Consider the following 25079-nt stretch of genomic DNA (forward strand, 5'->3'; position numbering starts at 1 on the left):
AGGAACGATATTTCGTCCGAGGAGATAGAAATTATAGCAACACCTGGACCTTATTTGCGAGGTGCGAGAATCGTCGACGCAATCCACAGCCGCAATCCAGACGCGAAAAGTCGCATCCATCCGCCGACAAGGAGGTCTAAGGAATAAGCGAGACGGTAGGAATATGCGCGACGCGGTTTCGCATGAATTCGTATGAGAATCTACGTACGGGCGTGCGTCGTAGGTGTGTACGCGCGAGCTGCGTACATTACTCTGCGGTTCGCGCGCGGTTCGAGACTCGAATGCGCGCGAACAGCCAAAGGCGCATCTCGCGGTTGCGAGAGCAAAGCAACGCCTGTCAACCGCGAAGCAGGAATCGGGAGGAATAATTAAAGGTGTCTCGAGGCTGGGTGTAGTGCTGCGGCACACCGGCCGCCATTACGCTCCCCGACTCGGGGATTAGCGCAGCCGTGCGTTCACGCGTACGGACCTCGTCTGCGCTCAGCCGAATCCCTCGCCACTTTGACGTCCTGAGTGAAATCGCCTCTTTCTTTCTCTCTCCCTTCCTCCCCTTCCTCTTTCCATTCCAAAAGTCTTCCCAAAAGAACGATCGATCGACGCGTCCTGCGAGAACTTGTCGAGAAAGAGTTCGAGTCGAGTGCTCGTTCGCCGATTCATCGCCCGAAATCGTTTCATTTTCTCTGCGTCGGATTCGTTCGTTTCCGAAACGCGCAAAGTCGAATCGAATAGCGGACGAGATAGGAGAGTAGTTTAGTTTCTGCTTCCTGCTAGTCCTGGCGAGCCTCTCGAAACTTTCCACGAATCCCCAAGCCGATCGTAACTCATTACGACTGTCCGGCAGTTACGTCGTTGCACCTATTCCAAAGCTCGTATCGTTCCGTACGTAACGGTAATACGAGCTTAAAGTATGATAAGGTGTAGCTTAGCGTTAATCTCTGGGAGAAGCTTTTGCACGGCGAATGCCCTTCGGAGCGGGAGAGAGAGAGAGCGTCGATAGGTCGAGCCCTATTCCTCCATGATCCTACTCGTTCCGAATCTACTAAATGCGCGCGTTTATCCTCTCCCTCTCGCGATACATTCGACGCTCGTTACGCATCCTTCGCGCCAGATGCGTCCCGTCGTTTATTTTATCCTTACACGTCGTCCCAAGCGAGTCGCGACCCCGTAACGAAAATGAATTACGTCGGATCCGATTCGAACGGGACGCGTTGGTCGACGCTCCGTCGATAATTCCGATCGCGTTGTCGTTTTTGTACGAAGAAGCACGCGTTGCTCTTGCAGCCAGAGCGCAAGTACCTTTCGCGTTCGCGAAAAAAGTTCGGATCGTCGACTCCTTCCAACGATTCCAGTCTTCCTCGCTTCGGACGAAAATCGTAACCGCAAAAATCGTTTACGGACGAAGAATAGAATCCTGGACGTTAACTCCATAGTGCTCCATAAGAGCCAGGGCCGGGCCAAAGAACGAATAGATATAGATGGGTACTTTTTACGGGCTCCTTATTTATTTTCTTTTCTTTTCCTCTCGAGAGATCATTAAGACTCCGCCGAGAACGACGCGGACGATCGTAGAACGAAGCTGATATCAAATTTTCAATTCGACGGGTCTTTCTTCGAGAAAGACTTTTCGTGAAATAAGAAGGTACGGCGAAGCGATAGCGATAACAGAATTTTGTCGGAAACTAGCTCGTGGTAAAAAAGTAAAGAGTTACGAGAGTCGTAACCCGTTAACGCAAAATGATAACAGTCCGGGCGGTATCGTAAATTCGAACGGCGATCGTTATCGTTGGCACGTTCACGTGCGAGCGAGTTCCCGCGTGTTTCGATTGGGAAAAAAAAAAAAAATAAGAAAATAAGAGAAAGAAAAAGAAAATACGCAAAGGATCGATAATAAAAATTTGAAGTTTGATGAAAGGGAAGTCCGTCGACGAAAGTTTTCGCGAATCGCGCCTGAACTCGGAAACGCTTTATTGCGTCGAAACGACGGGATGCCCCCTCGTATCGACGACCGAACGTCCCACGTGTTTCCCCGATATTCGTGCTCTTTGGTCCGTGGGTCGAGGATAATTTTCGTTCGGCGCCGTGCCGTATCGCGCCAACCGGAGTGCGATCGCGAAACAGATCGAAGCTCCATTTCCATGAATATCGACGACGACGATCCTGCCGACGGTTGGCTGGAAAACTACGTACGATCGTCGGACGCGATGAGACGGGTTTCTAATTTCCGACCGGACCGTCGAAGGATTTCTTCCACGAGCGACTGCGACGCGCGTCGAGGTATCGTGCCCTGGACAAAGTCTCGATGACGGATGCGAAGAAAGTATGTCAGATCCGAAAGACGTTTTCTATCCCGAGGGCTCGAATCTCGGAGGAGTATCGCGAAACGAAGTTTTTGCATGAACAAAAGAACGAAGAAACATCGACGTTTTCTTTGGAACGCGAAAACGTGTTTTGGTACAAGAGCTTCGCGGAGCGTTAAAGGCTCTGGCTCTTATATACGTCGAGCAGAGGTCGACGCTTCCTCTCATTTTTTCTTCGCTCGCGTCTCCCTTTATCGGGAGATATCGTATCGCGATAATTGCGCGCGCGTGGGAGAGTGGGACAAAGCGCGCGGGTATTTATCGCGAATCGCGATAAAGTCAAGGGGTACACGCGGGCTCGCTCGGTTGGTAAGTCTCGACCGATATTTGCGTTCTCATTAACCGATGCCACAAGCCGATTCAAGGGTCTTGGTTTCCCTGCAGACCCATAAAGTGGATTGATCACGTGCCTACATCGCATATAATCAATGCTACCGGGATGTATGCGTTCCATCGAGAAGTACTCCGCGAGGCGAGATGTTAATCCGAACGGTTGCACGCTAATGAGGCTGCGATCGGAGGATTAATTACGAGAGAACCCAAGGACTATCGGATCTCGTTAGATGGTGGATGGATATCTCGAAGCATCCCCGAGTATCTTGACGATAATGCTCCTCCTCGTCTGACGACAAAGTCGACATCGGCGATATATCGACGAAGAAGAATATCGAAACGTAGACTCGTCGAACGGCGCGTTCCGTACGGGCTTCTCCGAGCTATCGAAGTTTCGTCAAATATTCGAGGTTCGTAGGAGGAACGTGGCTTCGTACGTGGAACGAGCAGAGGTGTTGGTTTTTTTTTTTTCATAGGAGGAAGAACGTCGACAATTTTTCTCGAACGAGAGGAAGCTCGTCGAAGAATTTAGCGTCGGACCGCGGTGGCGTCTCGCGTCTAGCATCCGACTATTCCCCGGTCGCGTAGTTTCTTCCGAGCGTAGATCAATAGGGAGAGAGAGGGGGAGAGGGGAGAGGAAGAGCGACACGTAGAGACGACAGCTAGCAACGTTAGTTCGGACTCCTCGGTACCTCTAACGGACGATACGCTCCTTGTTTATGGTACAAGTTTGAATCGGGTTTGCGCGCCTGCTTAGATCGGGATTGTGCCGCTAAATCGTTCCCTCGAGTTGAATTATAACCCGTTCTTGCTCGTTCTCGGCCGTTCTCGACAATTTCATTTTCCGTCTTTATCGCGTTTAAACCGTAGAATGGCAGAGACGTGTCTCGAGGACGCGACCCAGACGCGCTCTCGTCGGACACGTTCGTTGTTCCGATTCGACTCGATGCTACGTCGTTGATCTCGAGAATTCGTCGAAACATCGTAGTACTCGGGGATCGGTCGAATTCTCGGCGCTTTCGACTTCCGAGCAACGATTTATCGCTCTTTCCTTGGCGCTTTCTTTCAAACTCATAAGGGAATCGTTTCTCCTAGTCGATGCTAAGTTCGCGAAACGTAAACGTTTTATACGTCGAACCCTTCGAGCCGTCGTCGCCCTTGGAAAGTAAACTTTTCGCGTTATTTCTATTTCTTCTCCGATCTTTATAACCGTTGGCGACTAACTATTCTTATTTCGAAACTACGCGAACTTTCCATCGACGATAATAATTACGGGAATAAATCCGACGTCGGCGTCTCTGCTTCTGCCCGATACGAGGACGACGTTAGAGTCTCGTTGGTTCCTTGAGGAGGAGCGGCGGCGAGAACGTACGCGGGAGAAAAATGAACGTGACGGCGAGTAAGTACCTAGGTACACAACGGCGATTTACGAGTTTCGATCTCTTACTACCCTTCTCTTTTAAGGGATCTTTAGGAGATTAAGAAAAAATATGTGTGACAATGACACGTTCTTTTACTATTGTTGCAGAAATCGACTGGAAAGTAATACGGAACATTGGAACGCGCTACTGTTATCGTTACGCGAATTGATCGAATGGGTTATTAGAAAAGACACCGAACTCACGGGATTGGGACCCGTTTGCGGCGACGTTGCTGCGTTACAGAAACAACAAGTAAGCAAATTCAAAATTACTTCAAAATTGCGAAAGACGATAACGCAGCGAGTCGAATTCGCAACCCGTTCGCGATGTACGAAGGGACGATTCCTCGTATCGCTTTCGTCGTTGAAACTTTCCTACTGGTTTTGCGGCCAGCGAATCTACCAAAGACGGCCAAGATCCGTCTAAGAGAAACGAGGAGGAAGGCGCATCCGTGGCAGACCCAAACGCCGACGCTTCCCGATGGCAGACCAAGGCCAACGCTCGTAATCCAGATCGGATCGCCCTTGTTGCTGGCGCGCGCAAATCGTTCACGTCCTACGTATGCGCGTACCTGCGTCGGGGTTGTACGTCCTGTAACGTAGATAGGGGCGAGTGCGAGAGAACGATAAGGCGAGGTGCATTTCGCCTCTAAATCCAGATAATCTGTTCCATTGTCTCCTACGTTTACACCTATCTTTATCGTTATCTTTATCTTCATCTTCGCCTCGACGTAACTCGAGAAGCTTGTCTCGAAACTCCCATACGTTTCCACGAGCTCGAGTTTCCCAACGAATCCGCGTATAATCGACAACGATTATTGCGTGATAAAAGCGGTTTGGTCACGCATTCCTTTAAATTACGACTCGTAAATCGGACTTGGTCGGTAATTACGCGAGCCATCGCCCGCTCTCCCTTACGATACGTATTTAAATCTGTACCTTTGGAAATCGTAAACACGAAACGTAGATTTTACGAAACGTAGATCCTTCTTCCAGGACCATACGCGTTCCCTCCGTCGTTCGCGAAGCCACCGAAATGAAAAACGAAGAAATCGTAATACCACCGCTTAGCCTCGCGGAATCGCCGACGCGAGTTGTTTTTACTCGTCGACGCGTGTACCGAGCGCTCGACGAAGACGCTCTCTTCGCTTCGCGTTACTTCAATAAAATTCGTGAGCGATAAGGAGGCGAAAAAAATGGAACGTTGATATTTCAATTCGTATCGTAGAAATTACGCGAGCGAAAATTCGAAGGGAATAAACGACGGAAGAGAATTTCGAGGGATTTTGTCGCTAAAGGTCTCTCGGATACGGTGCAACGGGGGAGAGTAGCCGAAGAGAGGCAAGAGGCAAGAACACTCGCGCGTTCCTCGAAAAGCTTTGCTTCGTTCGCGAGAGAAGGTCGTCGATTTCGGCCGAGGAAGAACGAAAGTGGCTGCTTTTTCGACGCGTACCTCGTAGGAACTTTCGCGAAAGGGGATCTACCTTGGAGATGGTACGCGGGTAGAAGAAAATCGTAAAGAACAGTAGCTAGCGTAAAAACGCGAGAGAGAAAGAGAAGGGAACTGAGGAGAAACGGAACGGACAACGGATACAATCTCGTGGCTCGCGCGACATATCGCGACAAGTACTCTCGAAATCGTTACGATCTCTCCCGATAATATTGATGCTTTTCTTTACGTTCGCAGGACGACCATCGTGGCTTCAGAAGACAGCTCGAGGACAAGCGACCGGTCGTCGAGAACAATTTGGTCAGCGGTCGTCAGTACATCGCCAACGAGCCCCCTCTCTCCGACACTTCGGACTCCGAGGGTAAACCATTTGCGATCTAGTTTACGATCTTCCGAATAGAACGGAATGTCGAATAAACTCGGCATCTCGTATTTTCGTTCTAATTTTCTCTTACGCGAATTAACAGAAAGTTGAACGATCCGAGCGCTTCGCCGCGCTCCGATATCTTCGGACGTTGCTTTAAATCCAAGTTTGGACATCTCAGAAAACTTCCGGCCGACTTACGAGAATTCCACGACAAAATGAATAATTTATTCCCTCGGCCGTGCCTTCGAGGTGCCATTATCCATTAGCATTAACGAGACTCGCGTAGAATAGAAACGCATTCCTTTACGCCGATCATACCTCTTAACGACTTTCATCTCTCTCGCTCTCGCTCTACGCGTGCGAACCGTCGTAGAGTCCTTCGCGAAGGGCCCTGCTGCAACGAGGTCGTGGACGATCGACGACGATTTAGAGAGAGAGAGAGAGATAATTTTCCATACCCTTAAGTCCGTTCGATCCGCGATATTCGAGATTCTTTGTATTTGCTTGCCTTGAGCCGGAGGCAAAGGCCTACGTCCGACGTATTCGCCGTTTCGGTGGGCTGGACCGGAGGGAGGAGCGCGGCCGATTTTCGAAGAAAAATTGTTTCGCGACTGTGTTTTACGCTTTACGCTTTACGCTCGTGCGATATGGCCGCGTTTTTACTTGTAACGCGTGTTACCAGCCGTAAGCTCGTCGCGCGCGCCCACACTGGAATTTCAAAGAAAAAGCCTCTTCCGAATGTAGCTACTTTCGCGGTAGACAGCCGTGATATTCGCGGATGAAAAATGTTCGGGTAAGATAGAAAGCTCGCGTATCTCATATTTACGCATATTATCGCTCGTATCGCGGCGGTAATTTCGGACTACTTTTAGTTACCTCGTCGTATCTTGCCCTTGCGAAGATCGGAGCGAAGAAAATTTTTTGGAGCCGGGACGCTCTTTTAAAAATAAAAGTAACTTTTCGACGGATAAGAGGGAAGAAACTCTATCCCATGCGAGCACGCTCTCAATCGAGTTACCGCGTATCGAAGAGCAACGGAGCGAGCTCGGGCCACCGAGGAAAGTTGCAGGCTTTAGACGAGAGAGAGAGAGAGAGAGAGAGAGAGAGAGAGAGACGTCCCAGAGGGCTCCGAAAACTCGCGACGCTACGACTTTACCGGGTCCTTCGAGTGCGAACGGTACCGCGCCAAAGTCGCTCTACTACCTAGCCTCTTCTTACTCTTCTTATTTAGGTTTCTCTTTTAATAACCGCTCACCGAAGAACTTTGAGACTCGTATTATTAATCAACCAAAGAGCATCCTTTAAACTTCGGAGGGATTGAATTTCTTGAAACTGTATCAACGAAAGATTCGTTGAAACTGTTAGGTGCTTTCTGCGAATAAATGACGACAAACTCGTAGACGTACTTGATATCTAATATCCAATTAGAAAGTTATAATACGACTTTGCGAGAAGAAAACTCAAAGTTAAAAGTTTAATCGCAACATGATTCCGGCGGCCCTCTAGGAACGCTCTGTTTTTCGATTTTGAATTATTCATAGGACGAGGTAAGATTAGTCACGATCGTTGCACCGCGCGTCGCAACGTGTGCGTGCGCGTTCGAAGGAAACGTTCGGAGAGTGCCGTAACGTAGGCAACGCCGACGTCCTCGGTGCGTGCTTTCGGTCGCGCCATAGGGAATCACGTTTCGCGGAACGTGCACGGCATCGGGCCAAGCGGTACAACTTTTTTAACGCGAGCAGCGACAACGACGAATTCTGTCGACAACGAGCCAGGCAGCTCGATCGTAAAACTTTATGATTAGTAGAAACGTTTATTTGCAAATATCCACCGATACGCGCGTACCGTACGTACGAAAAATATCGCTTCGAAAGGAACGCTATCGCGCCGCGCCAACGCAACGCCGGAAATCGCAGGACGCGAGACCCGTCGCGAGATATTAATTGTCGGCCACGAGGCCACGAAATCGAACGGCAGCTGACACTTTTTATCGTCGACGCCTCTACGCGCATGTGTTTTAACAACGATAACGGCTTAGGCGGCCATCGTTTTTACCTGAGACCAGGTAAATCGACGGGCATCCTTCCGTCCGTCCGTCCGTCCGTTCATCTGTCTGTCCGCCCGTAATTTTGATTTATGTTTATCGCTCTTTCGCGCGATTAAATCGCGCAACTGGCGCGCTTTATCGGCACGCGGCAGCGACGCGAACCCTCGCGCCGCTCTCGGAAGCTCGCGGAACACGAGACCCCATCGTCGTTGCGACTCGAAAACTCGGCAATTCATCGATATCCGCTCGTTTCTTTTTTTCTAGCCGGAAGAGAGCTGGATGGGGATTCCAGAGGTTACAGAAGCGCCGAGGAACAGGCTCGAGAATTGACGCGCAGCATTCGTCGAGAAGTGAACAAACTTTCGGAGCAATGGAACGCCTTGATCGAACGTAGCGATGCGTGGAAACGGAAACTCGATGACACCGCAAACGTGAGTACAACGCTCCTTTCCTTTTCTCCCTTTTCTTCTTCTTCTTCTTCTTCTTTCATCCTTGAGAAATGACAGCTAATACCTGCGCCGTCGAGACCCACTTGAACGAAAAGAGCTCGAGCATCCCTATTTCTCAAATATTATATCCCTGATCCTCTAGCTCTATCTTTCCGATAACAAAACCGAATCCGACGAGGATATACTCGTGGAAAGGAGAGCTCGCGTTGTTGCAAGAAACGTCTCGGGAGAGAGGGCGGATACCTATAGGAGTGCGCGCTCGTCTGTGTGCGTGCGCTCGTATAGAAGCGTAATATTTTCTCTTATCAAGGAGTATTACAAATGAGAAAAGGAAAGAAGTACCGTGTACTGGATAGGGAGAGAATTGGAGAAGAGCAGGGGTTTACGAAGTTTGTCCGTTCGAGACTCGATTCGTCCCCCTGGTATCGCTTTGTTATTGCCGCGCAATTTTCTCTATCGCATGGACGTTCCATTTGTGGAAACGACTTTGTGCCCCGAAGCCAGTCAAGCTTCGGCATTTATTGGTCGACTCCGGCGGAGATGCTGCTCAAAGGGAGAGAGAGAGAGACTCGCGGAAAAGGAAATGCTGGAACGCGACGTCGGTATGGGTCAGAAACGCATCGAAGGAGCTTCTCTGCCTCCCGAAAGATCTATCCTCTCGTTTCTAGCATATTTCTTCGATCTCTCGTTCCTTTTTCGTTTTGGATGCGGTATGAATCTCGGCAGGTCGTTCGTTCGACCTACAATTTTAACGATTCGGATAATCGGGCCCCGAAGGAAGCAACTTTAATCTTAGAATTAATATTAAAATCAGTCCGTGTCGCGACACGGAACGGAATTTTTCTAGCTTCTACTTTTTCCTAGCCGACTTGAGCGTCGTACCATTAGCGAGGAGAGAGGATCAAACCAATGTCCTTTAATATATCTCGACGAGAATAAAACGAAACGCATCCGATATACGTACGTACGTACGTACGATCGCAACGCAAATATCTCGGCAAAGTTTCGCTAAATTTAGATCCCAGTTCGCTATTTCAATTCGTTGCTCGCGTCGAAGCGACGTGGACAGCCAGCTGAAAAATATTTCCCGTTTAGACGTCGCCGTACTCCGCGCGTCGACGAAACAAAGGTGACGACGACCACGAGTTTTTCATTGGTCGCTTAGAAACGAAAGGAGACGAACGTTTCCTCGCCCGCTCGTTGCTGGAAATTTCGACGAAAAGGAATAAAAGACAAAGTTGAGATCAAGAAAGAAAGAAAGGACCCGACCGATTAAAAGTGCATATCGACTGGAGGGTTATTTGACCAATGCGATATACCATATCCGCAAGATCAAACTTTCCGCGCAATCAGAAGTCTTTCCTTGGGAATGCATAATTCATGAGCGAAACACAATTTAACTTTTAAATTCGTCGGTGTGCGATGCCCCCTTCCTGCTCCTCTTTTCTCCCTTCTTCCACCGCTTTAATTATCAGCTATCTAGTAATTACCAGCGACACTTTCCTTTTATTATTCTTATTTTACTTTTCGCGAGCAAACGCACAGCTTTTCTTTTTCTCTTTCTCTTCTTTCTCGTTGCACTTAAATATTCGTTTAAAGTATTATTTTTTGCAATATTTTTATATATTCAATGTGACACGAGGATTCAAAGTTTCTACTCCATCGAGAATATTTAAAAATGCATTAAGCTCGCAAGAGAAAGATACAAGAACGGGCAGGGAAAAAGGAAACGTACGAAGAACACGTACACCTCCTGGCAGCTCGAAAGAACGTCCAGATGTCGTAGATGGGCGAGATCGTGAGATATCCTGGTTTAAGCTCGGAATTAAACCGAATCGGAGCGATTCTAGTCGTCCCGCCGAGGAATTCTCCTCCGTAGTTAGGTATGCTAAGCAGGAACCAAGGTAAGAGAGAGGGAGAGAGAGGGGGGAAGCTTGGCTCGGCCCAATCAGAGAATACGGCCAACAGGCAGGGAGCCCTGTATAGCTCGGCACATCTCTACATCCCTCTGTCTGCTGTTTCCTTCGTGTGTACGCGTGCACTCGCAAATAGAATATATCTACTACGTATAAATGTGTGCGTCCGCCGACACGCAAACTCTCTCGCATCGAGCCAGACCAAACGAACGGAAATGCATATGCGAGTCCAAGGCCGGTGGGAACTCAAACATCGCCTTTCGAATTATATCCGCGCTCTATCGGATTATCTTTCTCGGTATTATATGCGTATGATCGCGCGTTTTACCCACCAAAATCCTGATAGTAGCTAGAAACGACGTAAAAATATGGCACGTATGTTCTCGAATTAAACAAACTATCAGCGATTGGTTTCGACGTTCGTTCGATCGAAGGGACAACAAAGTTCTAACTTCGTATTTCTCCACACTTTTTTCGTTACTCGATGAATTCGTACGCTCGATCAGAATTCGTTCGAACAGATTCTGACAAGGTTCTTACATATTTCATCGCGATCGATTCGCGACGCACGATCGACCCTTCGTATCGAATTTCCGATGAATTTCCTAATTTCGCAAAATGGAAATTCAGCGTGTCGAGTTTTCGCGATTTTCCAGGTTACGCGATAACGATCGCACTAACGAAGGGTAACTCATTTTCGATATTCGGTGATAGCTAATCAACGTTACCGCGAACCGTTGGCAAGCGTTGGATTATACGCACCGATACAGAGCTAGCAGAGACAAAGCGCACGAGACGATGACGCGACCCGGTCTCGACCAACCTCTCTGCTCGAACAGCATTTCCGGCGACGTTGATCCGCTTCGACGGCCCCACCGGTATCAATCTAGCTACCGACGAGTGGGCTACTTAATCAGTCAATTAGCGGACTACCGCTAATTGCTTAATTACTAAGTAAATTTGTAGCTGGGAAAGTGAGTAATATCGTGATACCGGTTACCGCCACCAGAGGGATAAGGATAGACTCGCCTAATTCCCTTTGTCCTACCTACGAATGTCTATCCTATCGCGGTCGTACGAGCCAAGCGTCTATCCTCTTCCGTCGAGAAACTAATAATTTCCTTGGAGCACGATCAAAGCTAAGATAATATTTCCTTGCACGTTTGTTCGCCAAAGTTTACATTGGTTTACATCGATGATACCCATCGAGGTATCCTTTAAGATCGATCGAGAGCAATCCCTCTTCCTTAATCGAATCGCTTCGTTAGCGACTACGTACGAGCACAGACGCATATACGTATCTACGTAGTAAATAGCCTTATTTCGTTTCGAAACGTGGCGTATGCGAGAGTTAAACGGCTTTATGGTCAAGAAATTCCGAATGCGGATCGGTATAATCTTCTCGATGGTTCGCTGCTAACATTATCGTCATAATCGCCGTCTCTAACGGCAGCGATGATATTCTCGTTCTCCTCGTCGTCATCCTCGTCGTCTCTATTGCCCCGCTATTATACCGTTAATATCAGCAACGAGCTAAACCACGTAAACGCGAACAACTTTGTTCGCTCTCGTACAATAGATTACGCAAAAACAACGTTGAAGGACACTTTGATTCTAAATTCTAATTGGAAAGTAGGGTATCGCGCGACGAGTCCGGCCGAGGTTTCGAGTCCAACGCACTCGGCGAGCGATTGACGACCTCCCCTACGCGAGTTTGCCACGCGTAGATGCGAAAGCCTCGGATTCCATCGATAACCAGATAAGCTGCATTCCGTCGATATCGTCGATCTCGAAAGGAGCGGTCCTTTCTTCGATGCGATCGATCGCGTACCATAATCCTTCCATATCGCACCTATACCATCTTCCCTTCCGACAGAGAAATTAAGTGAAGAATCGATGGGAAAATCGGAGTCCTCGTTTGCCTCGAGTACGTTCGTATCGACTCGATTTTGAAAACGATCGTCCGAATCGATGCGAATCGCGTAGGATCGATATGCGAGTTCCATTTTTTTTTTCACCGGTCGATGTTCCTCTCCCCCTTTCTCCTCTCGCTCGTTCACAAATCGGCTAGCGAGCTAAAAGACGAGACGGTCGCGTCTCGAGGACGAAGAAGATTATACCGAGAAGAAAAAACGAGAACGAGCCGTTCGACGACGTTGCGTCGAGCGCCGAAGGATTTCGTCGTTAGCTACGCACCGAGATTCGAGGGAGAAACTTGGAAACCGAGATCGATACGAGCGCGCGGTGCAATATCGCATTGTAACGTCGTATCCGGTGTGTTTCTGCATTATACATGAGTTATATGCCGGCATTGTATGTACCCTCTATACCTCTTACTCTTGGCACGTACCTAAATTTACATTATGTTTATGTGCTTGGTAATAGAACGGGACGGGACGGCGTTAAGGTCGATACGCCGCGAGCACGGGATCGAAACCGCGGGATCGCGATCGGCTCGTTACGTCCGTCCCAAAAGATTCGATCCGCGATCGAACTCCTTATACCAGGCGAGCGGGCGTCCGGGCGGTCTGCCACGGACGGACAGACAGAGGAAAGGGACGACGTTCTTTGTCCGCTCAACGTCGAACGCCTAACTCTTAGCGCGATTGCCTTCGAACGAATCCATTTCCCTTCGCGATATATCCGTTGAAGGATAGAGTCGAAGAGAAAAAATATATATCGAAGAGATAATTCAGCGGATTCGAGTAAGTAATTCAAGTAGGAAATTCAAGCGCGAAATACCGTAAACGTATCTACGTACACGCGCATCTCGAGCATCTCGAATATGACTGGCTATAACCGATCGATTGGCTGGCGCAATAAATCGTGGCACACGGTATGATGTATGGATGTAAAGTGTACCGTATGATGCGCGATAAACGAATCGTGGAAGGACGTTAAAGGTTGCTCCTTCGATAATCGATGCCGTTGATTCGACGAGTTATTATCGAAATTGCCCTCTCGTTTCGAACGATTCCCACGCGTATTGCGTCTATCTAAACGCGTCGTCCGTAAGCTCGTAGCGATCGTCGCTTCTTTCTCCTTCGCGGCCGCGCCGGTGCACCAAACCGCGCGCACGAAGTTTTCAATAACCCAAGTCGCGCGAGTTATGACCCTTATCCGGTGGTAGTCGAACGATGCGGCCTCGTGTGTACAATAGTCGTCGTATATCGTCCGTCGACCAACGCACTGGCCGCACATAAGACGATAAAATACCGCTAATTGGCTCGTTCACGGCGCGCCAATTAATAGTTAATTAACCCCTATTGCCTTAACTGCAAATTCACGTGCAATCGAGGCTTTAATTAATCGCCGATTGATCGGCAACACATGCGTCGCGCATCGCTTCGGTCGATAAAAGGGAAAATTCGTTGCTCGGAGTAGGCTGTTAAACGTAACGCTTTTTAAACGTTGCCGTCGAATTTCAATTCACTCGGCTTCCTACCATCTCGGACTCGTTAAAAAAGTTTCATTATTATAAAATATATATATATATATATATATACATACGTATACATGTATATGTATATGTATATTCGATCGAGCGACCAGCAAAATTAAATTAAACGCTTGTATCGTACCAGCTCCTTCTCCCTAAAAGTATCTATTTTGATTACTCGTTATATTTAATTTATTTAATCTTACAACGGTATTTAAACGACTAACGTTGAACAAAAATCTCCCGACGGATCATTTTGATAGTTTGTTCTCCTCTCGTGTTAAATGCGCACACTTGAAAAGTCGTAAAAGCGTGCACGGGTCAAAGGGGGATTACGCGGGCGTAGATCCGAGAGAAAGGGAAGGAGAGAGAGAGAGAAAGAGAGAGACAAACACCATGCTCGTTGCGTGGAGAAGGAGACGAATAAAAAGCACGAGTCGCCTAGAGAGGCAGTCGAGAACGCACGAAGAAAGACGAAAGATGCCGAGCGGCCGGCAAGTCGGCACGAGGGGACCAGTCGCGCTACGGCTTCCGCTTCGCGTCGATGGTTCGTGCGTGTGTTTCAAAGTGGGTCCTTTCTTCGTTCGTTCGTTCGTTCGTTCGTTCTTTTTCGTCGCTTTTACTTCGACGACGTGTCTATTCATCGCCAACTGTAACCGTTGTCTGTTACGCCTTCCAACGAAGAAAATCTATTTTTATTACTTTTCTGCGCAAACGTTTGCACGTGCGTGTGTACCTGAGTAGCGACCTTTAGAGAGAGAGAGAGAGAGAGAGAGAGAGCGTAGAAAGTTTTCAAAATTCAATCCTCCGAAACGAAGAAATTTCTCTGCGTTTCCGAGACATCGAAAATCGTAATAGGGTGTGTCATACGTACACGTATGTGTACTCGAGAGGATTTTGTCGCAGGAGACGCACGGTCGGTCCCATCGTACCTTTGTATTTTCACGAGGTTCTCACGAACCTTTCGTTCTTTGTAAGTAGACCCAGGGGAACAAAAGCGTTTAGAAGTACGATTCGAACTATGGTCTTTAGCGGTTAGCAACCCGAACGCAAAGCTACGGAATAGATACTATTATACTTGTATAGATATTAATAAATGTAGAAGGGCGATTTGTGAGAAAGGCAATTGTTCCTACGTCATGCTACGATATATTACTACGAAGCGTTTAATATAACGAGCTCGTTCTAGGCCGAAACAGAGAGGAAATTATACCAAGTACCGGAAAAGATATGATTTTTATGTACTCTCTTTCTCTCGCCCCCCTTTTAGCGACTCGACATACTCGTTGCACCGATCAAAGGCATCTCTTACGACCACACACCGAGCCCTTTTTTTATGAGAATAAAAGGAACGCTGGAAAGGATACCACTTCGTTATGGACTCTCCATCGGAGCACTAGCTTTTCTCATTTTTTGCTCTTGTAAACGCGTCGCTCGATCCGCTATAGCTTCGTTATCTCTCTCTCTCTCTCTCGTAAAAAACTTTGACGAACCTGGTTGAGTATGGTAAACAAAAGTGGCCTCGAAGTTAACGAAACGCAGCACACTCCTCTCTCTCTCTCTCTCTCGTTATTCTTATTTCAACAAATAATAGAGGGTATTATTTTTGTAAGCTCGCTGAAGGGAGAAGATCTTTGTTCGAGCTTTTTACAAAAAACTATGCGTGTACGAAAGGAAGAAAGGGAGAGAGAGAGAAATTCCTCGAGAATACTCGTGACTTTGGCATGGTTGAAGGACCGACAGGAAGAGAAGTTTCGTGGCTTCGAGCATTCTAGGACGCGCTTAAGGATGGTTCGTGGTTTCACCGGTTCAAAGATATTCGTAGATGTTCGTATCTACTCGTCGAAATGGATCACTTTACGAGTCGTAAACGATCCTTGGACGTCTTTCCTTCGAGTTCGTTCGCAACCACTTGAATTTCTCCTTAATATCCAGCCGCTTCTCGGATGACGTTGATCCGTTACGATCGCTATAAAAAAGAAAAGAATTTATTTCCAAGGAAAAACGTTATTTCGTGTCTCTTTCTTTTCGTATCGTTCTTTGGAGGAAGGAGAAGGTACGTTCGCACGCGTTACCTAGACCTAGACCCACTTAGCGTTCCTACGGCTACCGCGTCGAGCTTTTCTATCGTTTCTATCCACGAAGAACGTTCCTACATACGTTTCTACGAGAGTTGAAACGTGGGACTCGAATGTAAACACGTTCGAACGTCCGAAAGGCACGTCTCTGAGCTGCTTTTCTTACGTACTGCCACAACGATCGTAAAAATAGATAGACCTCCCGAGTAAGAAGTTTTATTTACGTTCCGTTAGTATCGCGAACGATTTATATACTCGCTCGAATCTCCTTCTATTTTCGACCATCGTTTCCAAATAACGTAGAAATCGATTGTCCCGGCACGCAGAGTCGAACGCTGCTAGTCGCCTCGACGGAACCGGTCGAGCGAACGTCCGATTCATCGCGGACGCGTCTTCTCTTATCCGGCTCGGAGAAGGAAAGAGCGTCGAAGAGTAAAAGGACGGAGGCGAGAAGCGAGCGGCGAGCTCGACGAGTCGAATCGTTTGACCCATTTCTCGTTCGTTCTCGTTCGTTCTCGTTCTCGCAATGCTCCGAGCGAGCTCCAACGGCCTGTCCACCGTACTTTGGCTCGCCACGTCCGATCGTATCCTCTCGAATTCGCGAATGTTTCGTCGATTCGCTCGTTCGAAATAAAAGCGTACGTACGCCTTTATCTCGCCATGCGTTATCGCGTAGCAAAGATCGATCGGTCGGAGAAGGAGTCAGGGTCGAATCGTTCTAGAACGTCACCGGCCACCGCTCGACGATGAATCACGAGTAGAGACGGGTAGTCGGGATGGGGGAGGCGCGAATGAGGCAGACGGTTCCAAGTATATCCTTTAAATTGTTTTGCCTCGTGCCGTTTACGAATACATCCTCGCTGGCACTTCTCGGGCCACTCTGGCAAAGTTCCTATCTGCCGTATATTCGGCGAACCGAGTATTTCTCTCTTCTCGTCGAGAAGTACAGAAGCGTCGCGACGAGATTCCGTCCTTCCTTTTTCGACGAGACTCGAGCTCGGATTATTTCGAAGCGCGTTGCTCTCTCGCGAGGCGCGCGATCGCGACCGCTTTCGCTTTGCGACGCATACGCAAAGACGTCTTCGAAGCGTCGTGCACGCTCTCTCCCTCTCTCTCTCTCTCTCTCTCTCTCTCTCTCTTACGCGCGCACACAGCTATACCCTCTTTACTGAATTCCAGCGAAGAAAAGACAAAGGAAGAGATTGTGCCGTGCCAAGCCACGACTCGCCGTCACGATTCTCTCTCCTCCGTCTCTTCGTCTTGAATGAGAAGAGACCCTGACGCACGCACACGCGTGTCAACCCACCCACCCACCGTCGGAATCTTAATTACGTTACGATCCGTTCGTGGCACTCGACGGTACGTCGCTTCTTTCTTGATCGGCTCGTCCATCGATCGTCGGATCGATGGATCATCGGTCGGTCGGTCGGTACCTTCTACCGAGTACGTTCGCCGTCACTTGGAACATTTATTTCCATTCACCTCGGTCACGAGGAAACGTAATCAATTTCGGAGAGAACGCTCGAGACGAGCTCTTTTCTTCGAACCCCCGAGAAAGCGGATATTGTCGGATTAATTTGATTGAACGGTGCATAAGAATCGGGTCATCGAATCCTCCCTCGGTTTCGTTGGCGTTTCTACGAACCGGCGCGAACTTTTAATAATCTCTCTCTCTCTCTCTCTCTCTCTCCCTCTCCATCCATCTCTCTCCGACGTTTCTCTGTCTCCGTCTCCATGCAGCCGTCTATCTCTATCTCGGTGCCTTCGTGGAATCGGCACTTCGAAAGCGTTGCGCGTTAGCCAAGCCGGACACGATTTTCGTTTGCGCGTATCTCGGATCTCTCGTAGCTCGTTGTCGAGCGGTAGACGATCGAAACGAGGTTTACGAAAGTCGCGTTACTCGTTCGCTACGACATCGTCTTCCCGATATAGCTTCTATCGTTTTATTCTTTTCAGATCTAATTGCCCGTTGACCTCCGGTTGGTCACTCTCCACTTCCGTGCACTACCGAGCTTCGTTTAAAGTGATTGGATTAAGTCCGACGCGGTTAAAGAGCATCGTTTCGAGTTCGTTCGCGATCATAAATGGCTCTTCTGCTAATCTCGCTGGCAAGTTGCAGGCTAACGCGATTGCCGCGCTTCTTGTCGTTTTAAACGATTGGATCCGTCCTAACGAGGTCGTTGTCTCTCGTCGGTAGGAAAATCGTTCGATAGGAACATTTCTTTGTATTATTTCATCGAACGGTGACAACGACGCGATACGTTCCATTCGTTTTTATATCTTGGAACAAACCGATCGAAGATTCGTCCGATTCCGTCTTTCGATGGCGCGTCGTTAGACGGTAAAACTGACTTATGCCGTGAGAAAAAACGCTCTCCCAACTCTTTCCCAATCGTCACACTTTTTTTTAGCGAGAAACGAGCGCGCTGCGAGCATCTTTGTACGCTTTCGTACCCATTCGCGAAAACGTTTTATCGCGATGCAAGGTGCAGCGACTCGTATCCTGCGCTTCTCGACGAACACTGGTTGTTGTTTTATCGTCGCACGTGAGTGCACACGTGTCGTGCGCGCTTACACACATGCTTCTACATCTACGTACATCCATCTATACGTCTGTGTGCGCGTATATATATATTTATATGTATATCCACGCACGTACGCGGCACATCGAATCGAAGATATGCGATTTTACGACTCGGCGACACGACTCGACGACTCTCAACGACCTCTCGTCGAGCCCTTCTCTTCCCTTCTTTTCGCACCTATCTCCTTCTTCCTCTTGCTATATCCGAAGAAAGAGAGAATATATCTTAAATAAATGCAAAGACGTAGGACTTTCGTTTAGACTCGTTTAGATTTGCATTTTTTCTTTTTTCGTGTATCGTCGAATTTGTCGTCGATCATCGACACCACCGACGTGTAGCCACCGGCATAACCGACCGCGTACTTGCGTGCGAGAGGCTTCCTCTAAACCATTTAGACTCCGAAACTCTCTTTTCCCCTTTCGCCGTTCTGTAAGCCTGCTACGAATATACCTACCTATACGCGCAATAGTTTATGGGCGAGGAAAAGGGACATTTCGAATTGTATTAGAATCATAGAGTAGGAAATGAATTTTCTACTAGGTAAGCGCGCATAGGATAGGTTATTTTTGGAAATTCTTCCAAGAAGAATACGGCAGCAGCGTAATATTTGGTAGTCGACTCGGCTCTAACGCGGTTTACGAACGACGTCGAGCTAAAGAGAGATCGAATCTCTTTTCACTTTTCGCATGCAGCGAAAACCAGTTTCGCGTGGTTACCGCTATATCAGCGTATAGATTACGCTTTATTATTTCCTGCTACGATCGGACCTCGCTGTGTTATCCTCGCTGTACTCTCGCAGGATAGAAATTCCATGCGGTGCGACTTTAAACCGAGCGAGAACGAAGCCCGGACGCGATTAGTTTTCGTATCTCCTCTTCTTTTATTTTTCTTTAAATCCTTGTTAAAGGCGCTTACGAGATACGACTATCGAGTACATACGTTTTTCGACTTTTTCTTTTAATCTCTGTCGGTACGTCCAAGCGCAAGCTTTTTTTTCAACGCATTTTCCTTCCTTTGTCCCTATGTTCGCCTATTAAAAGCAACGAAATCGGAATAAAGCCTTTCGACGCCCGCGTCGTATTCTCTTTCACGGTTAAACGATCCTACGCGTTATTCTCTATTTTAAAACGGAGATCGTTCCCTCTCTCTCGTTTTATCTTGCCTTGGATGCTGTCAGGCACATCTTTTAATTACGTTTTCTCGACGCCGTTTTTTAATTTGACAATCTCATTAACGCTCATTATCCTTATATCCTGTATTTTTGCTTTCTTTTGATCTTTTAATCTTTGGGAATTAACCGATAGTACCAAATTACGTCGAATAAACCAAAATCATCCCGATGGTATAGGAAGAATGAAACCGGACGAAATGTAAACGTCGTCGCGTTCCTCTTTTCATGGTCACCTTGTATGAAGAAACTCTTTCTCTTTCTCTCTCGCTCTACCCCCCCCCCTCTCTCTCTTCCTCCACGTCCGTTCCCTCTACTACAAAGAGGAGGACTCGTGGTAGGGCTTATCTAGCGTGTAGGTTGACACCGCGTTAGCGAACCGACACGAAGCGAGAGAGAGAAAGAGTGAGGGAGGGAGAGAGGAAGAGAGAGAGAGAAAGAGAAAGACAGACAGCTTGGTTGTACGTGCTCTTTCGTTACTTCGCTTCAGTTCACTCGCGCTTGCCAACGTGCGTGCACACGAGATAACGTTCGGTTCGAGCCCATCGACGAATATTTATTTCATTGGATTTTCTTAGTCGTTGTCGTCGTATCGCCATTCGCAAGACGGAAAAAGATAGAGTCAGGTTGAAAATTTTCATCCATGTGCACCAAAGAACAGACGCAAACAATCGTCGAGCACGCGCGACTGTTGGCACAAAATTCGATGGCTTTCGAGACGATTGGATGCGCGTCGAGTGCCCGTCGCTCGTGTCGAGTCTACGTGTTTGAGGAGCGTACGGGAAGGAATTCTTAAATCGTCGAGTCGGTCGCGATCCGTAAGATCGATAATCGCGTAGTCGAGCGGTCAAAGTTAAAACTCGAGAAACAAATTTTTCTCGGGAGCAATGACGAACGCGTACGCCGAGTGGACGTTCCTCTGCGATTTGCTTAAAGCGCTAATCGGCTGTGATAACGAACGCGCGATCGAATCGGTGACTCGATGTTGACTCGATGATCTCGAAAACGAGCGGATATAGCAAAATTGGAAAGAGAAGGATAAAGAGGTTTAAAGTCGGGTCGATGTGGATCGAAGCGTCACGGTGATAAAAAATTTCGAGAATGGAACTGATGAAGAATAGCGTGACCGAGGTGTTGCCTCGTCGGAGAACGGGTATAAAGGATTACAAGGTCGAGGAAGGTGAAGAGGACGAGGAGGAGGACGATGGGGAGAAAAAGGATCGTCGGGACGAGGAAGATCGGACCTCTCTTAAGATCGATCTCTCGATGGCCGAGCAGTTTTACTACGAAGTTATTTCGTCCTTCGAGCAAGAAGAGGTATTTTCCATGAATGATTTTTTCGAGTTACGTCGATCGGGAATTTTCAATGGCTAGCAGTTACGGAAAACACGTTAATAGGGATCGATCGACGAAACGACTCCCAACACGGATCCCAATTCTACGACTAGATCGAAGAGTATTTAGAGAGGCGCGAAAAGTATTTCGAAACGTGCTGGAAAAGTTTGGATGAATTTGGAAATAATGAATTCGAAGATGCTTTCTGCAAAGATAATAAAATTTCATTTCGATTAGAAAAATTCTATTGATTTCGATCATAATCAACGGCGTAGCTCGCGAGATAGAGCGCGAGACGAGCGACTGTTCGAAAAAGATGATTCGACCTGTCGTCGTTTCCCCGTAATCTACGAAATTGATTGCCAGCGTTATGAACGATCTCGGAGGTTGGCTGGTGGACCGGAGGTTGGCCTCCCTTTTATCTCGTATACGAGCGCGGAGTCTCGTACGTTGGGACGGAACCGGCCGTCGTCGTCGGCCCTTTCCCTCCTCGATCTCGGGATGAGCGCCTCCTAGATTCTCAAGGCGAACCAGTTGCCCGATAAAACGACGTAATAAATACTGTTAGTTAATAGGCCGTCCCCTAGTAAGGATCGCCGTATTAATTCTTGGCTATAACAAAGCGTACGCGCCCGTCCGAAATCGTCACCTTTTCGAGGCGTTACGCGCGCTTCTTTATCTTCGTCGTTCGTCGTCCGTTGTCCGTCGTCCGTCGTCCGTCGTCCGTCGTCCGTCGTCCTCCACCTCCCTGTCCCCTCTCCCAACGATTTGTTAACTTTCGACGTCGATGCAAGAAACGCACGAAATTCTCGATCTCGACGAAAGTGCAACGCGAGGAGACGCGAATGTCGAAACACGTATACTTTGTCCTCGAAACGTAATTCGGTCGGCGTAAGGAAATTTCATGAAAATATCTGTTAACTGTATTGGTACACCCGAAGGATGGTTATCGAAAACGATTACAAGGAATTTACGAGGGACTTACAAGTTTGACACACATTTTTTCTTTCCTATCGGAAATTCGAGAAATCTCTCTCGCCCGTGAAATTTCCTTGGCGAATTCTACCGGATCGTATATTTTATGACGGTACGTCGCACCTGCTGCAACAACGTCATCCTCGGGCAGCGTAAGTGCGATTTAATTATTCCGCAGTTCCGTTATCGTTATTTGCATAATAGTTTTTAATTAGAGAAATACGCGTGCACGAAAACGTTTCGTATCGATTACTCGCTATTCTCTTCGCGTTGTCGGCTATCCCCCTCCCTCCCTCCCTCCCTCCCTCCCTCTCTCTCTCTCTCTCTCTCTCTCTCTCTCTGTCTCGTAAAATGATCATTCGAGCTAAAAGGATATTTTTCTACGATGGAAGATAAATTTGAACGAAATAATAAAAGATATTTATCTATAGATACGCGGTAGGTATGTACTAGGTAAATATTCGGTCTATTTGCATTCGAAGATCAGCGTTTATTCGGCGAATCGGCTTTATTCGGTATTAATCTACGATCGAAATAAATATAAAATTCATGAAATTCGCAAAGATCGAAAGCGTTCGACGGTGGGGACGGCGAATCGGTACGCGCGGAATGTGCTCGCTCGTGCACGAACGGTTCCTTCTTCGTCCGCGTTGTAGTGCACCGACGCATATGCCACCTACAGGTTGCAACGCGACGATACGTATGACAGGGCGCGGCGGCCATCGTCGCGACGGATCGAATCGACCTTCCTTCTTGGCCAGAAACCGTATACCGAACGAATTCTCTCTCCTAATATTCTAAAGTAATGGTCTCGCTGCGCCGAAGGTATACAGAATTTAATGTCGTAATCGTCCTCGTATAACCGTAAATAATTAACGCTATAGTCGGCTCGAGTACCGAGGGATTTCGGGCGCAGCTGCAATTACTGGAATATCTCCGACTCGTTCCCTCGGCTCGTCGTCGGAAGAGAAAGAGGAAGAAGAAGGAGAAGGAGTAACTTACGATCGGTCAAAGTAATAATCAGCGTCTGCGTTTGGCGAGGTATATCGAGGCGCGATATATCCGCGCGAGTCGAACGTAACGTCGATCCCGAAAGGATTCTCCGTTATTGTCAGGACGTCGTTATATCGTGGATCGACGTTATTTCGAAAAATTCCTCCATCCCGAATCGTAGCAAGTACATTTTCTTTTCGACCGAAGCCATGTTATTCCGAGCGTAAAAATGGTAAATACCACGTTTCTCTTACCTCATAGAGGAAAACCTTGAAACAACAACATCGGAAAGAAAAATCGTCCGAGCAAATAACGTTTCGCCGTTAAAACAACGCACTCTTCGATCGGTGGGAAGAACGTAAGCGCAAGACCGTCCTGGAATCCCATCTCGGACCGAGCTGGATTACTTCGTTGGACGATCGACGCAACATTCGCTTTTTTCGCACTCATTTTTCGTCCACGCGCGAGCGACGCTTTCTTGCGAACAACGCGCTGCGCTCCTTCTCCTCTCCCTTCTCTCCCCTGTCTCGCTCTTCACGGCTACGAGTACCTACGTTGGCAAAAGGTTGCTCCATTAAAGACCGAGCGTTGCCAGTTTATATCGAGTAATACAATTACGAAGCGAGTGCAGTCTGCGAAATACAATGGAGTCCCAACTACTCGAACGTCAATTATCCCCGTAGCATCGATGGCAGCGACGCGAGATGTGTCTAATGAAAAGAAGAAAGTGCGAGAGTACTCGTCTCGATGAAAAATATCGTAGATCCGAATTTTGTTGCTTCTTTTTTTTTTCTTCTCTTTTCTCTTTCTTTTCGTTTGTTCTCGCTCCTCTTTCGACTTACAAAGCGCGAAACTCTGATTTTCTCTTATCCGGCTACTTTAAATCCTCGTCGTCCTACGCAGAACGAGATGAAAGTGTAAAAGTAGTTGCATTAGGAGAGCGTTTACGAAAATTGCCCGTCAGCGTAATCGTCGAATCGCTCCGGGCAGGACCACTTTTCTTTTCGAAGCTTTTGCCAAAGTAAACACGTCCCGTCGATTTCGTTTTGGTCTCCGTTACTTAAGACGACGAGGCAAGATAACGATTTCATCGATTGCGCCTTTCGTCGATCGGAACGTGGAAGATTAATCGTGGAAAAACTATTCTTTCACCTATCACGTTTTTTCACCGTGCACGCGTTTAATCGTTCGCTCGAATTATTACCATTTCCACGTGCCATTTCGCATAATTCATCATTTTCGTCGTCTCGGCTAGCGTTACAACGCGTAACCCGTACGATGGCGGTTCGAGATAATTTGTGAAAAATCGATAACTGATCGCGGATCAAGGCCCGACGCGTGGTCGAGCGGTCGAAGAGCACAGAGCCGAACAAAGAGAGAGATCGCGACTGGATGATGGACGTCGAAGCGGGTTTCAACGATCGACGCTTCCTTTAGGAAAATAGTACACGGTCCTCGTTGACTCCTCTATCGCTCGGCACGTACGTATCTGACGCTTTATGCGAGAAGGCTAAAGCTTAGGCAAATATTATAGAAACGGACAGCTGTGCCAAGGGTCTCGCATTTCAAATGGCCTTTCACCTCGTCTTATACGCGTTATGACGAGATCTAGTCCGGACCAGCTTTGAGATTTAGTTCGAACAACGAACTAAACTCTCGCGCGAGATCCATTTAAGAACGGCTCGTTAAAGCGAGTTACATGGTTTTACAAGATGCATCAAGATTACGTATCGTGCAAATACCGTAACATCTGCGTTTAGATTCCATCTTCGTATTCGTCGGCGTAGCTTCGCCTCTGGCCCCCTTCGGACGGCGCGGATACGTACACGTATATGGAAACGTTTAAATTGCTCTAAATAATACGAGAGACGAACATGGAATAGGAACGGAGGAGGTTCGTTCGAGCGCCCGCTCCATTCACCGTCGCGTTACTTTTACTTTTCCTCGAGCCGTTTCTGCAACGCCAACCAGTACTGCTTCGCGGATGCTTTTCCTTACGATACTTTACGTACGAATTCACGGATTATCCTCCGAGAGTAACATTTTTACGAAGACATACATTTAGGAGGGCTCTCTTCGACCCGTTTTATTACTTCCCTTTGCGCGACGAAAACTTCTCCCTCTCTCTCTCTCTCTCTCTCTCTCTCTCTCTCTCTCTCTCTCTCTC

At 47.8% G+C, this 25079-nt stretch overlaps 1 protein-coding gene across 1 annotated transcript in view; it reads left to right on the top strand.

Annotated features, from left to right (window-relative positions):
• Nucleotides 1–25079, top strand: part of LOC122632796 (dystrophin, isoforms A/C/F/G/H) — a 223326-nt gene that overhangs the window by 185451 nt on the left and 12796 nt on the right. The window contains exons 42-44 of the mRNA XM_043819988.1: nucleotides 4219–4363; nucleotides 5798–5921; nucleotides 8239–8405. Coding sequence (XP_043675923.1) covers nucleotides 4219–4363; nucleotides 5798–5921; nucleotides 8239–8405 — 436 coding nt within the window. The remainder of the gene's footprint in view (nucleotides 1–4218; nucleotides 4364–5797; nucleotides 5922–8238; nucleotides 8406–25079) is intronic.

Source organism: Vespula pensylvanica, chromosome 11 (genome assembly GCF_014466175.1).
Source record: "Vespula pensylvanica isolate Volc-1 chromosome 11, ASM1446617v1, whole genome shotgun sequence".
Lineage (NCBI taxonomy): Eukaryota > Metazoa > Arthropoda > Insecta > Hymenoptera > Vespidae > Vespula > Vespula pensylvanica.